General features: G+C 49.0%; 1 protein-coding gene across 1 annotated transcript; it reads right to left on the reverse strand.

Moving 5' to 3' along the window:
• Window positions 1-7979: 7979 nt before the first annotated feature.
• Window positions 7980-13259, reverse strand: CNGA4 (cyclic nucleotide gated channel subunit alpha 4). Its single transcript, XM_070426712.1, has 6 exons — window positions 13198-13259; window positions 12963-13064; window positions 12664-12770; window positions 11697-12342; window positions 10588-10937; window positions 7980-8440 (listed from the first exon to the last, which is right to left on the reverse strand). The coding sequence occupies exons 1-6, from the start codon at window positions 13257-13259 to the stop codon at window positions 7980-7982; spliced, it is 1728 nt and encodes a 575-aa protein (XP_070282813.1).
• Window positions 13260-15294: the final 2035 nt, after the last annotated feature.

The raw sequence follows: 15294 nt of genomic DNA on the forward strand, positions 1-15294 counted from the left end.
CACCGACCGTGCCGCAGTGGCCGGGACACTCTCGCTGCTGCCCTGCAGCTCCTTGCCGCTGGGCCGGGGGAGCCCCTGCATCTGCCCCCCGCACCCCGCGTGCCACACTTCCCACCGCGGGCCCAACACACAGGCTTCCACCTAAAGCTCCCAGAACACCCTCAGCATCGGGCACAGATGGGGTCGGAGAGCAGCGGCGGACTGGGGGAAGCCTGGCAGGGAAAGGGCTGCCCAGAGGGCGAGTCTAACTTGGGTGCTGAGGGCGGCGGAGACAGTGGTGAGAACTGCCCAAGGGGTGGGGGTGGGGGTGACGGTGGGTTAAGGCTGTAATCCGGCTCAGCGCGAGCATAAGCGGGAGAAGGCGGCTGGCTTTCTCCGTGTCTCCAAGCAGCGCCCACCCTCACCTGACACCCTGACGTCCCTGTTTGCTCTCAGCGCAGGTGGAGCAGCCTGTGTGGTGTGTCAGGTTCCCACGGGAGGGGCCGGAAGGGGGCTGGATCACTGGGGCGCAGCGGAAACAAGCTGATGGGGGCAAGCGCAAGACTGAGGTTGGTTCAGCTCCTGGGGCAGGACTTGCCGCCTCTGATATTTCAGCCCAAAGAGCAGATTAGGTTCGGAATGAGGTCTGAGTTTGTAGGGGGAATTCACAGAGCCCTGTCCAGTCTTTTGGAGAGGACCTGGTCCAGCTAGCGCTGAGTTTAAAGGGGCTTGGGCATTGGAAGACCGAAGCCTGTGGTGGGTGGGGATGTCCTCACCGGCTCTCCCCACCTTCCTCCCAGCACTGCCTGCCTTCTCCATCCGAGAGCTCTGGGCCAGAGAACCTGATTTGCTGTTTGTTCAACTCCAGCACAGGTGGGGCCTCAGATAGCCTGCTGAACTTTTCCCACATTGGGTGACCATAGGGTGTGGGTGCTGGGAGCAAAGGAAATGTAGGGGAGAGAGGAATGGAAATAGGAGAAGTAGGCTAACCTTCACGTATTCAGCTACATTGCAAATTTCCCGAGAAGGCAGGGAGGTATGGAATCCAGAGCACATATTGGAGGGTTCTAGATTTTGATAGGAGTAAGAGATTCAGTTGTAAAAGGAAGATAATAGAAGAGAATAATTATAGGTGGAAATAAGTCATGGCCTACCAGATAATAACTATATTTTCTAGATTTTTGGCAGCTAAATGTGGCTTTATGGCTATGTCCTGAACAGTGGCTGTGTATGGAAGTGATACATTCTGCTCCTAGACCTAGATCAAGTTTTTAAAGGAGAGGAGTAGACTCCTTCTTCCTAGTTGTCCTTTTCTGCAGGTTGAATGAGGATGTGACATTAAGCCACTTTTCTTTGGTCATGCAGTGAGGGTAACACACTAAGGGTGGCAGAGTGAAAAGATGGAAGGAGCCTGGGTTTCCTATACTCTCAAGACATTTTATCACTCCTGGTTCTTCAGTATGAAAAAGAAACTACAATTTTAAGGCCACACAATTTTTTTCATCTCTTGTGTCATAGCAACTGGATCTGTATCTTCATTAAGACAGTAAGTGTGTAGATTTGGTGAGACAGAGCTGCAGTCTGATAGTTCCTATTTTCTCTATGAAGTTGGAGATCTGGTTACACGGAGTTGGGTGTGTGTCTGTGTGTGTATGAGTGGATAGCATTGAAATTTTAGGAGTCAAGATAGTTTGAAACACTGTATATAATGGGAAAGGGAAAGTGGAGACCAGAGGAATGTAGTAAGATATGTATGCAATTAGGAAAGTGTTAAGGACCCACTGAAGAGTTATAAACCAAGAATTTCTAGTGGTAGCAGTTTCTCCAACACAGCTCAGATGGTTGGATGCAAGCATGGAGAATGCTGATAGTTCAATTCATCCAAAGTTGAGATTTCCCTGGGTGGATGGGATGGGAAAACAAAGGCACAAGGATGAAATAATGGGCCATGAAATCTCAGCTGAACATGGAGAAGACAACTATGAGGTAGTTGACAAAGTCTAATGCGAGTAATAAGTAGGCTTCAGAAGGGTTGGAGTTACCAGCATCGGGAAAGGGAAGAGTGGACATCTGAATGTCAAGGAGCAGGGATCTATTGGGAGTGAAGAAGCAGCATCAGTGAGTGCAGAGGACGCCAAATCTATGTACATGGGCTGTGAGGGGATCAGAAGCCACCCCTGTCTGCACCATCCTTATTGGATTGCTGGTTTTAGTTAACACAGGAGTTGGTAGAGTGTTCAAAGAAGTTGAAGATATAAGAGTTTGCTGATATTGGAAAAGAAGTTTCAGAAGATGAATAAACTCTTCTGAAAAGCTTTAAAAAAAATCCTTGCCCAAGGATTTTGAGAGAGAGAGAGAGAGAGAGAGAGAGAGAGAAACTTCGATGGGTGGCCTCCTGAAGTGCCCCGACCAGGATCAAACCTGCAACCAAGACCCTTCAGTACATGGGATGACACTCCAACCAACTAAACCACACTGGCCAGGACTGAAAAGCTTTTGTTAACCATACAAGTCTGGGTTACGTGCCTCTCCTGTGCACTTCTGTAACACCTGTGCCTCTCATGATGGTAATTCTTACAATTATAAGTCTTATACTTGCCCTTTTGCTGTTTGTATTTCAAGGATCTGCTTCTGGTCTTTTCTCCTACAGATTCTCAACCCACTCCCCATACTACTCTCATTACTTATTCTCTACCTTTTCTTTATGCTCAAGGAACCTTGAATTGTTTATAGTTTCATGGTGCATTCCATATTGCTCATCACCCTTGTACCTCGCTTACATTCACCCCTCTAACTAAAGTCAGTTGGGTAATGGGAGGTGAGGGCCAGGAGATGGTGGGCATAGATGGTTTCAAGAAGATGGTTTGTGAAGAGGGGAAAAATCTCCAAGTAACAGGTACAGTGGAGAAAGGGGACAGACCATTAGCAGAGGAGGGAATGAAAATGGAGTGCTGAGAGGGTCGGAACTCATTTCTCAAAATCAGAAATTCCATCTATGCCAAGGATTAAGCCAGCATTCAGAGAGTGTGGGATTGCTCCGGGCCAGGAAATGAGGACTTCAGATCAGAGTAAGGAGGGAAATGCAAAGTCAGTGTGGGTAGCCAGAGGAGAGAGACCTGGACCCTTGTCCCAGAACAAGTTGGAAACCTGAGATCAAGGAAGAAAGTTCAAGGTGTCCTGAAGCAGGGCCAGGCTCAGTCCTGAAGGACACCGCCTTTCTGACTCAAGCCTTGACCTGCCAAGGTTGTCAGGTTTTTTATTTTTTTGTCATTTTGTTCTCTCTCTCTCTCTCTCTCATTTTGGAGGGGGCTGCCGGCCCACCTAGCTTGACTCTTGTAGGTAGAACAATTTACCTTTTCCTTGGGGAAGTTCAATCACCTAGCTACTGCCCTACTGCCCAAGTGTGGGCACACAGTCCTTCTTTCAATATTCTATATCACAATTGAGATAAGAGGGGAACATTTAAACAACACCAGTAAGTGTTGAGCAGAAACAACCAAAGAGATGAGAATAGAGTGCCCAATGCACAGCCGGAATAAACCTGCTTATTCTAGGTAGCTTGCAGGTCCACAAAATAGCATTTTACTCAAGAAACCCAGTGCTAATACACACAGTGGTGTGAAGCTCACAGAACAGGCTCTGCTTCCAGCTCTCCTGGCTCACACACACACACACACACACACTCACACACGCACACGCACACGCGCGCGCACACACACACACACACACACACAGAGCTGGGATCCAATCTCCGAGAGAAACCAAGCCACGGTTTCATCCTTGGGGTGCCCACGCCCCTACTGGCTCAGCCCTTCTCTCTGTGGCTGACTAAGCTGCCTTCTCTCCACATCGTTCAAGGTCTTCTTTTCTCTGCATTTCTGTGATGTGCAGACAATTCTTCTGTGCTGAGCTCTTGCCCACACACTCGCTGCCCACATAGGAGGCCCTTCTCTTGGGATAATTAAACAAAGAAAAAGCAGGCTGAGAAGACAGACCGGCTGGAGCCAGAGCAAGCAGAGATGTTGGGCAAAGGGAAAACGCTGGATGATGGGACAGGCTTTCCGGAGCGTGGGGCTTGTGCTGGGGAAAGCAGAGGCAACACCAGAACTGGCTCCAATTGGATGGGTACACTTGGTTTCAGACATAAACTCGCACAGGTAGGCCAAGAGGGGGCCTGGATCTACCAGCTCAGGGCCTCATTTGAGGGCTACTAAAGCCACTCGAAGGCTCACTCAGGAAGTCACCCAGAGGGGACTTCCATGAACACATCCCTGCCATTAGCCGGTGGGGCTCCATGGGACCCTTTGGTGAACAGCAAGGCTAAGGACAAGAGGCCAAGGTACTGAAACTGGGAAGGCAATGCCAGACAGAGAGGCCCCATGCCTTCTGGGTGCACTAAGATTTTTCACGTCCTGAATGCTCCAGGCCATTAGATGGTGCCGCCCCCAACAGGACTGCCTCAGGCTCTGATTTGCCACAACTTCCTCTGTAATGTCTCTCAGTACCATTGCTGAATTTTAACTTTCTTTAAAAATCTCTCCCCCTCCCTTCCACTTTCTTTAAAAATCAATGGAAAGATAACCTCGGGTGAGGATTTTTTTTTAAAATCTGAACAAGGGGTTTCATAAACAGTAGATCTTGTCCTTAAGGTTCCAGACCCCGACCTTGGTCCTTAAGGTTTCATTTCTCCTAGGGTGGGTAATTCTTCCAACTTTATAAGGGAATGCACTCCTGAGGCCTCGGAATTATCCTGAGGAAGAAGAGAAGGGGAACCCTTGCGCCCTCTGCTGGTCATGTCTGGTGTTGCCAGAACAGCCCAGAGGCCCAGGGTCTAGCAGGGCCAGGCAACCTGTGCCCCAAGGCCCTCAAAGGCCCAACTGGTGCTAGAGGGATAGGAATAATGGTTACAGCTACTGTTCATTATTAAGCAATTGCTACCTACCAAGCACTTATAAGCAACCTACATTCATTATCTTATTTACATTTTAATTTTCCAAGCATTTCTTTCAACAACATTTCTTTTTTTCAAAGGTTTTGAAGGAGGCCGAGAATCCCCCAGCTAGTGATATTTCAAAACAAAAAGCTGATTCTCATGGGCTCCAAGCACCTGATTGGCTCTCAGCTCTTTCCCATCTGTTGTGCTTTTAGGCCAGCCTATTTTTCGCCTTGACATGGGCCATGACTCTGACCCCAGCTTGACTATTCATCTCTGATCCAAGCCTCAAGCCAAACCCTAGGTTCAGCCCCAAGCTAGAATCTACCCACCCTGCCCCCTGCTCCTGGCTCCTAGTGTTTGCACCAGGTCTCCCTGTGAATCTGATTTCCTCTAACCCTGATACTTTATTTTCATCTGTCTTGGGGGAGGCTAGCAGCCAAACCCTCAGAAAGAAAAGGATGAAGGGGGGAGGGCTGAAGAAGCATCGGTGGGGGAGTAGCTAATTAGGAACACCGAAGAGGAGTGCACAGCCCAATTCTTAGTGAGGCTGAGGTGTCCTGAGGGTTGTGACCCAAGGAGGAAAGTGGGTGAGATTCAGGTCCTGTAGGAGGGAGAAGAGCTAAACCCTAAACTCAGTAGGAGGCTCCTTGGACAGCTCTTGACACCTCTGTAGGATTCTAGCACTGACTCAAGACTCCTGCCCTCCTCCCTCAGCTGCATGCCTGCAGTCAGGAGAGCAGGAATTGGCAGCTTTTCTCTAGAGCAGTGGGTGGTCCCTTGTCTTTGGCCCTATCCCTGAGATCACACTTCAGCACATCGGGCAGGCTAGCTGGTGATTCACAAGCTTTACGCTGCTTGACTGGCTCCTTCTCCCTGGTTACCACCAGTTAGTGTCTCTAACAGTCATTCCAAAAAAAAAAAAAAAAAAAAAAGAAGGCCTCAAGCTGAGGTGATCCTTTCCTTATCTACCTAAAAGGAACAGTAAGGCAGACCTAGGTTTCATTTCATGGCATTTAAGTTTCCTGTATTTAATCTCCCAGAGCTGTGGTTTCATTTCAAAATGGAGTAATAATAGCATCTTTCTCATATAGTTGTAAGGATTAAATGAGACAAGGCTCTTAGCCCAGGACCCGGCATAAGATGGCTTGACAATAAATTGGATCTAATATTTTTAGTTGCTCTATGGGTTTCAGTTTTCAGATCTAGAAAAAGAAGCATAATAATTTAAATTTCCTAATATTTTTCTAAGAATCAAATGAAATGTATGTACATATAGCAGTTATGAGTGATTTCATAATTGTGTAAAATTTTGGTCATTTTCTTGATTCTCTAAATCAGTGGTTCTCAACCTCGGCTGCACATTAGAATCACCTGGGAATCTTTTTAAAATCCTGATTTCTGGGCCTCATCCTCCGGAAATTCTATTTCTTTGTTACTAATGTTGTGGCCCCACCCCATAACAAAGAAACAGAATTTCTGGAAGATGAGGCCCAGAAATCAGGATTTTAAAAAGATTCCCAGGTGATTCTAATGTTCAGCCAAGGTTGAGAACCACTGCTCTAAATCAACAATTCTCATCTAAGCTTTTAAACACCAATTTACGGAAGATTTAATCTCAGTTGTGTTTTGGGGCTTTCTTTCCATTCTCTTTCCTCTCCAACTTAGTGTCTTGCAAAAGTTTCTGGGGATTTTATATTGGATAGAATATTTGGAGGGTTCTGGCCTTTAGAACGTGGGGGTTATGCTGCTAAGCACCTTATTCAAGCTGGCTCTTCACCTAGGGGGTGCTGCTTTGAGGCCCCAGTGCCAGCTAGGCCATAGTGATCTCTCTCCAGTTTCCAAAGACACAATTCTCAGTGTTCCTTATTCTGGGACCCCTGTGGAAGTGGGGTCCAGGCTGCTTTCCTTCCCAGAAACCCTGTGATAGGTAGAATTTTGGCTCCTATTACCTTTGCCCTCTGGTGTTATTCTTGTGATTAGGGCAAAAGGGACTTTGCAGATATAATTAAGGTTAACTCCTGGCTTTAAAATCAGGATATTATCCTGGATTATCTGGGTGGACCTATCACATGAGCCCTAAAAAGCAGAGCTCTTTCTCAGCTTTGTCATAGGAGGGGAAGTAAGAGATTTGGAAAATGAGAAAGATTCAGGGACTATTATTTCAAGAAAATCAAAGACCTGAATTCAGCAGGTATTCCAGCCCCTTTGAATCCAACCCACCAGCTATAACATAGCTTATGCCCCTCACTCCTGTGACTCAGAATTCAGAGAGAGGTCATCTGGCCCACTACTAAAGCCAAGAGCCTTTCCCCATCAGCTCCATAAATGCTTAGTGAGAAGGCACATACTTTATTGAAGTGCAACTTGCAAGGTACACCTGTGACCCCATATGGGGGGCATTTAAAGGATATCTTGCAACAAGAGGGCTCTGGGTGTGCTTTTGTGTATTTACAAGTGTGTGGAGGGCATCTGTGTGTCTACTGGTGTATGACTCTCAGTATATGTGTGTTTATGAGGTGCATGACTGAATGTGCATATATGATGTAGGTATAAGACAGTGATTCCCAAAGTGGGCGCTACTGCCCCCTGGTAGGCGCTGCAGCGATCCAGGGGGGCAGTGATGGCCACAGGTGTATTTGGGGCGATGAGTAACTGCTATTAAAATTTAAAAAAAAATTAATTTCCAGGGTCTGAGTAATATTTTTTCTGGAAAGGGGGCAGTAGGCCAAATAAGTTTGGGAACCACTGGTATAAGACATATCTATGTTGGTGAGCAAGCATGTGTGCTCTGAGAATGGAAATTCTAAAGCATTTTATATGGAATGAACATTCTTGGGGCCAGTGTATGTACTAGTATGTGCAATTGTAGTGTGTGTGTGTGCACGCGCGCACGTGCGTGGGCACATTGGTGAGTGGGGAATGAATGTGTACTACACTCCTACATCTCCAGGTGGGTATCTGCAGATCCAATTCACTCCCATCTCTGGAACCTAGCAGACAGGATGGCAGAGTTTCTGCAGGGAGGCTGTCCTATAATTCTGGATTCCTAGGGATAGGAATGGGGTCACTCTGAGCCTGGGGGTCCTTCCTGGCTGGCCCTGCCCTCCTCATCCTTGGAAGTTCCCTCCCCAGACTCCCCTTCATCATCGGCCTCAGCCAATTCCTCAGGCATTGGCCACTCTCGAGTCTGCCACTCCAGCCGTTCAATGCGATAAGCAATTTTGAGTGCACTGGACTCCAGCTCAGCCAGGAGACGAGCAAACTTGGTCTGTAGATCATCCAGTTGTTGGTCGAGGCTTCGTAGCCGGGACTCTGTGGCCTCCTGTAGGGCAATCTCAGCTGCCTCAGCATTTATGTCCAACTTGTTCATTTTGAGAAGGATCTCACGGCCCTTTTCCTCCATGACGGCCTGGGCCTGTGGATACTCGCTCAGCACTTCCCGCAGGTCTTCCTTGCTCAGGCAAAACAGGTCCGAATAACCTAGACTCTTGATGTTGGCTGTGCGGCGGTTCCCAGACATATTCCCTGTGGCACATGGGCAGACAGATGGGAGGAAATGTAGTCAGGGTGGGTGTGAGGGGGCATTTCGCTCCTGAACAAGGGACCCCCCTCCCCTCCATATTTGTACTTCTGAGCCTCTCTTTCTGCTTCAGTAATTTACTGGGACCAGGCCCTGTGCTGGGGCGGGAATTAGTGACCTGCCTCCAAGAAGTCACAGTCTAGAGGAGACAAACATTTAATTGGATAGTTACATAACAGTATTGCTGGTGCAGTGTGGACATGTGCATGTGGTTTTGTGGGAAGACAGACAAAGAGTCCCTAACTGTAAGGTGGAGAATTTAGGGAAGCCTGGAGTAATTGATGCCTGACTGAGGGGGCTGCAACTAGGGGAAGGGGGGTTGGAGCAGCTACACAGAGGAAAGAACATGAGCAGAGGGATGGAGGTAGGAAAGAATTAGGTTGGAGTAGAAAACAGGAAGCAGTCCAGAGTGGCTGAAATGCAGGGTGTGAGGACAGTGGAAAGAGGAGGGGACAGCCAGGTGAGCAGTTCAGACCCTATGCTGAGAGCAATGGGAAAGTCCTGAAATGTTCTAAGAGCAATGGGAAAGTCCTGAAATGTTCTAAGCTGTATGGCATCATTAACATTTTAGGAAGCTATTGTGGGGGAAGGGTGGGTGGGAAGAAAGGTTAGGCCAATGCTGCAGACTCTCAGAGCTAGAAGGACCCGAGAAGAGACAAGGGAGCTACTGCTTGTTGAGCACTTGCTACATGCCGGGCACTGTTCATTTAATCCTCACAAATAACTTTTTGGGTTTTTAATGTCACCCTATTGGACAGGTGAGGCCTAAAAAAGGGAAGTGACTTATCCAAAGCCAGGGAGACAGCAGCCGACTGCACACAGGATGCGGAGCTTTAGGGGGCCCTTGGAGGACAGATGTGAGGCCTTCAGGACAACTGAAGAATGGGGTCCCCCAGTGAGACAGCATCTAGCCGCAGTAAGTGACTGTGCTCACCCCCTTTCCAGGCTGTCCCATCGCCCATGACCTCAGTGTCTACCTGTGATTAGGCAACTCCTACTGCACAGAGTGATAAGAGGAATAAATGAGCCAGTGCACAGACAGCATTTGGCCCTGAATGGAGTTCAATAAGTTGGAATATCTCCATTTCCATTTGGCTGTGAGAAAGTTGTTCCTTGTACTGAACCCAAGTGTGTGTACTTATTACCTGTGTGACCTTGGACAAATTCCTAAACCTCCCTGTGCTCTAATTTCCTTACCTTTATTTTTAAATGTTTAAATTAATTTTTAAAAAAATATATTTTATTGATTTTTTACAGAGAGGAAGGGAGAGAGATAGAGAGTTAGAAACATCGATGAGAGAGAAACATCGATCAGCTGCCTCCTACACATCTCCTACTGGGGATGTGCCTGCAACCCAGGTACATGCCCTTGACCGGAATCGAACCTGGGACCTTTCAGTCCGCAGGCAGACGCTCTATCCACTGAGCCAAACCGGTTTCAGCGTAAATTAATTTTTAGAGAGAGAAGAAGGGAAAGGGAGAGAGGAAGAGAAACATCGACTTGAGAGTGAAACATTGATTAGCTGCCTTCTGCATGCCCCCTACCGGGGACTGACCCTGCAGCCCAGGAGTGTGCCCTGACTTGGAATTGAACCAGCAACCTTTTGGTGCATGGGATAACCCCCGACCAACTGATCCACAGTGGCCAGGGCTCCTTACTTTTAAAATGCAGATAATGGTACCTACTTTAAGAGTTGCTGTGAGGATTTAAAGAGTTGGTATATGAGAAGCACTTTAAAAAGGGCATGTAGAATGCACGCAATAAGTATTGTTACTGTTATCATCATCTCTGCCACTTTCCACTGGCTCATTGGTACCTCAGGTCAACACCCACAGAGCAGGTCTACTCTCTCTTCCAAGAACTCACCCTTCTCACTGATCTTGGTTCAGCTTCTCATGTCCTGTTTCTATGCCCTGCTTCTGCCCTGAGCCCTCTAGTGATTCAGGTAAAGGCCACGTGTCCTTAATCTGTGTAGACTCTGAAGTATCATCTGGTCTCAGGACAGGTTTCTGCTGTCTCCCCCCCCCCCCACTCCCCTCCCCCACCTTGCCCCGCCCCAGCCCTATCTGGGAACAATGCTGGGGTGCCCACCTTTGATGTTGATGATGCTGATCTCCCCAAAGTAGAGCCCTGCACCAAGCACGGCATACTGTGTGACACCATCATCTGCCACGACGGCCAGCTGACCCTCCCGGATGATGTACATCTCTCGGCCAATGTCCCCCTTGCGGCAGACATATTCGCCTGGTGAGTAGGTCTGGGGCTGCAGCTTCAGCACCAGCTCCTCCAGCAGGCTGGCCTCGCAGTTCTGGAAGATCTGCACCCGGCTCAGAGTAGACAGGTGCACAGACACGGCCACTTCTGCCCGCAACCGCTCTGGCAAGTGCTGTAAGATGGCCACCTCATTGGTCATCTTCTTGTTGATCCGCAGGTGCTGGTACCTGGAGACAAGGGCAGCACCAGTTTCTCACCAGCATCCTCTGTGCCTCCCTGTCTCCCTTCCTCCTTCCTTCAGGGCCCATCTCAACTTCAGCCAAGAGCCCAACCACTCTGAGGTTTCACAGGGGCTATGGGAATACTTGAGGATTGGCTGATGAAATATCTTCAGTCCACAATCTCCTTTGTTGGTCACAGATATGTTTTTACTTTTTCTCCCTCACCCAGGGCCTCGAAGCCTCCACCAGAAGACAATGAATAAGACACCCTTGACCTCCTGTCAGTTTCTACCCCATCCACCAGTGATGTCTTGTACCAGCCAACTGAAATCCACTTCAGTCACCAAGCCCCATCTTCTCTAGAGGCGTCTGCTCTAGCTGGTGACACTTCCTCTCGTTCAGCCCACAGTGTGGACTACCGTGACATAGTCAACCATCTTGCTTTTGGCCATGCCCTGGGCTGGGGGGCCGGGTATTTCCCTTCTCCCTTAGGCCTTCTGGGGCTCTACCGGGCAGTGGCAGTTCCCATCACCTAGGGCAGAGTCTCTCTCCTTATCAGTCTCTTACCCAGCCCCTTCCCCGAAGCCCAAATACAATTAGTGGATGATATCCTTTTCCAAGCCCCACCCAGTGAGCTCCCCCCACTCCGATGAGTGCCATGTCCTGGTGGCCTTCCTGGCCGCCTTCCTGGCCCACCCGGCGATAAGAACCCAGACACCTGCCTCCGGTACACCTCCCCGGGTCTTGGCTCCCCAGCATCCTCACCAGTCAATCACGCGCCGCTCCAGCCTGCGGTTGACATGCTGCAGCTTCATGTACTTCTTCACCAGCGCGTGGTCAGGGTAGAAAGCTGCGTCGGCAGTGTTCATGTTGTAGATGACGGAGCTCATGCTACCCATGATGGTGGCGAAACCCATGACGGCCAGCAGGAAGTCGCCGACCATGAAGAGGAACTCCTCCTCCCGCTCCGGCAGCGGGATGTCGCCGACGGTGGTCAGGATCAGCGTGGAGAAGTAAAAGCTGTAGAGGTACTGGCGCCGCAGGCGCTCAAAGCCGGGTTGCGCGGGGTCTGGGTACACCCAGGGGTCACGCCCGAAGCCCAGGTATTGGGACAGGGCAAAGTAGAGGCAGCTGTTCCAGTGGATGACCACGAAAATGTAGAGCATCAGCTTGGCGATGCGAAAGGCATTGGGGTAAGCCGTGCGGGTCTCCGTGCGGTCAAAGGCTTCAAAGAGGCGGGGCACACGCAGAAAGCGGTTCAGCCTCAGCATGGGTGTGTGCGGGCCCAGCCGCACGTAAGCAACGTCTGTGGGCACCAGGGAAGCCAGGTCCAAACAAAAGCTCCAGGTGCGAACATAGCGACTCGAGATCCTACCTTTGTCCACTACCAGGATGCCTTGTTCCAAGAATCCTGTTGGGAGGAAGAGAGGGAGGGGATGGGCTCAGGGGTAGGATGGGGTCAGGTATAGGGCCCAGTCGGGCACCTGCCTGCTCCAGTGATAAGGAAGAGCTTGGGCAGGCCAGGGTAGGGCAGGGAGAGAGTCACAGGGCGGGAGGGCAGGTATAACCCTGCTGCAGGGTTTCCGGTATGCATAAGGATGTCGTCAAGCATGGAGGCATGTGAAAGTGCTTTCAGGAGAGGGCGGGGGGCGGGGGGGCACTTTCGTGATACTAAGGGGCTCTCTTTGGGAAGGGAACTTGAAACAAAGGGTCAGTCCTGGGATTCACTGACCCGTGTGGAAGCGCACCACGATGTCCAGTAGGTATAGCAGGTCACTAGTGTAGTCCAGCACGAACCAGGCCACCAGGTAACCATGCTGCAAGTCGGGAAAGCAGGCTCTGTGTGGCGGAGATAGAAGGGATTGGCTTAAGGACACCCTTTGTGCCTGAGGTGGTCTCCCCAAGACACTGAGCACTCCCCACTGGGCCCTTGCTTAGGCTCCTCCCCTCCCCCAGACTCCGCCCCTCTCCTGAGCCTTGCTCTTTAGCCCCTGTCTGTGCTAAAGCCCCTCCCTTAAAGTCCTGTCAAACCTGCACACGATGATGATGAGGTTATACATTACAGGGAAGACCATCGTGTTCAGCCACCAGTAGTAGTAATCCCCAGATGGGTCCAGGACAGGCAGCGTCTTCCTGTGGCAAGAGGGGAAGCCATGGTACATTTATTCATCATTCAATGTTGAGTTTGTGACTGGGGGCACCAAGAAGAATCAGGCTCCATTTAGTGAGGCAGACAGATCTGACACAAGAGACCAGGATCTCTCACCTGGCCTTGGACTGGACAGGGGGGCTGGACTCTGTCATCTTCACTTTGCTGTCCTGGCTCATGGTTCTGTGGCCTGGTGCCTGGGTGTGAGATACCCAGGGCCTCTGCTGGCAGGCTGCTTCCGGAGGCGCAGACTAGTGCCTGCCTGCCTGCCTGGAAGAGGCAGCCCTTAGTCTCCAGCTGTGACTTCTCTGTCTTTGGTTTCTGAAGCTCTTAGCAACACAGCCAGGACCAGCTCTACTGGAGGGGTGGAGGCAGTGTGGCTCCAGCGCCCCGCCCTGTCTCCCAGGTCCTGGGTTTACACCTGCGCAGCTAAACATCTCTAATGAGGTCCCTGGAGAAGGTGGGGGTGCATGCCTCAGAGACAAGGCTGGGCCATTTCTCTACCCTCCTCCCTCCCACCACCACCGTCAAGCTGGACTACACAGGGGCCTTCTAGACAGAAGACTTTGATGCAAGTGTAGGCTCAGACTTTCGTTCTGTTTTAATTTGTGCAAGTTCCCTGCTTGGGCCTCATTATTTACTCATTTAACACTATTTATCCAGTGGATCATTTGTGTCAGGTGCTGAACTAGTCTGCAGGGACAAACACCTCTCAGATCAGATGTGAGCTCTGTTTTCATTATCTGTACCCTATCTTACAACCACCTCCACCTTCCTAATTCCTGATGGATGAGAGTGATAGGGGCCATCCTGGGTGTTTTTTGCACCATGCTTTTCTTGTTACCTCTAGTACCTGATCCCACCAGCTATTAGATGTGTTTTCTAGATGCTCCAACTCTTTCGTTTTCCTTTCTGTGAATATGCTTAAATCTCTCATACCAAAGCAAACAAAAAACCTAAAACTTCTTCTTCAAATTGATGTCCCTGTTACTACTACCATATTTTTCAGTCAACAAGTCATAATGAGAATACCTGCTATGTGCCAGACCAACATTATACTAAGTATTGGGGATAAATGGCGAATGAGAAACAATCCTTGGCCTCTAGAAACTCATAATCTGGTAGAGGAAATAGTTGGATAGATAGGTAATTACGCATCTATCTATGTGATGGGTACTCTATTAGGTGGGTGCTCAGAGGGCTATTGCAGTACATAGGAAGGTTCCTAACTGAGCCTGGGTGTTGCAGAATGAACAGGAGTTAGGTATAGAGGTGGGAGAGTGAAGAGCACTAGAGGCAAAGTGCATAGTGTGTGAAAAGGCATAGAGACTTCAAAAAGCATGGGTGACTGGGGGAACAGCAATTGTTTTTTGAAGAGAACTTGAGGGGCTAGTAGTATGAGATGAGGCTGAATGGCAAACGAAGGATGGCTCAGGAAGAGCTTTGTCAGCCATATTATAAACCTAGGGTTTTATCTAAAGGCAATGGGGAACCTGTGACATGTTCTGCACAGTTAAGTGATGTGATCAGAGTTGTGGTTTCGGAGTGTTTCTTGGGAGAAACATCTATAGCCTTCAACACTGCGTTTTAGTTTTTTGAAATCCTCTTTTCCCATGGCTTCTGTGACATCATAGTTCTTGGTTTTGTTTATTTCTCCTTAGTCTCTTCCATAAGCCTCTCTGCCCATTCCTTGTGCTGGTGTTTTTAGGACTCTGTCTGAGGCCTTTCCTCTTCCCAACTCTCTCTGGCCAATCTTGGTCACCCACAGGATTTCCTTTCCCATCTAATGACTTCTAAGAGCTCTCTCTTAGCTGCAGACCTATCAATGCCAGTAAGTGCTCACTGTATGTCCCTGCTTGGATAGCCCAGCCCATAGTCACCTGCAGCCCACGGGGTCTATATCTGAGCTAATTATCTCCTCCCATCTGCTTTTTCTCTTATAATCCTTGTCTCTGGCCTTTCAACCTCTGACATGTTGTTCATTCTTCCTTGCCTTGGTATGTGCCTTTGAACTGAAACTTCCACTTCTTTTAAAATACTTTTTATTTTCAACTATGTTTAGGCTTACAGAAAAGTTATAAAAAGTACAGAAAGTTCTTGTAAACTTCTTAACCACATATCTGTTATCATCTTATATAACCAGAGTACAATGTTCAAAACCAAGGAATTAACATTGATACGATACTTTCAGCTAAACTGCAGACCTTATCTGAA

Source organism: Myotis yumanensis, unplaced genomic scaffold (genome assembly GCF_028538775.1).
Source record: "Myotis yumanensis isolate MYYU_CA2020_CCGP unplaced genomic scaffold, mMyoYum1.0.hap1 SCAF_10, whole genome shotgun sequence".
In the NCBI taxonomy this organism is placed as follows: Eukaryota; Metazoa; Chordata; class Mammalia; order Chiroptera; family Vespertilionidae; genus Myotis; species Myotis yumanensis.

What these genes read in the sequence shown, in the direction of transcription:
- CNGA4 (XM_070426712.1), bottom strand. Translation starts at nt 13,259, where the DNA reads ATGAGCCAGGACAGCAAAGTGAAGATGACAGAGTCCAGCCCCCCTGTC. An exon ending in CTCATCATCATCGTGTGCAG is followed by an intron (nt 12,771 to 12,962) that starts GTTTGACAGGAC and finishes TCCGCCACACAG; the next exon opens with AGCCTGCTTTCCCGACTTGC. An exon ending in CAGCATCATCAACATCAAAG is followed by an intron (nt 8,441 to 10,587) that starts GTGGGCACCCCA and finishes CATGTGCCACAG; the next exon opens with GGAATATGTCTGGGAACCGC.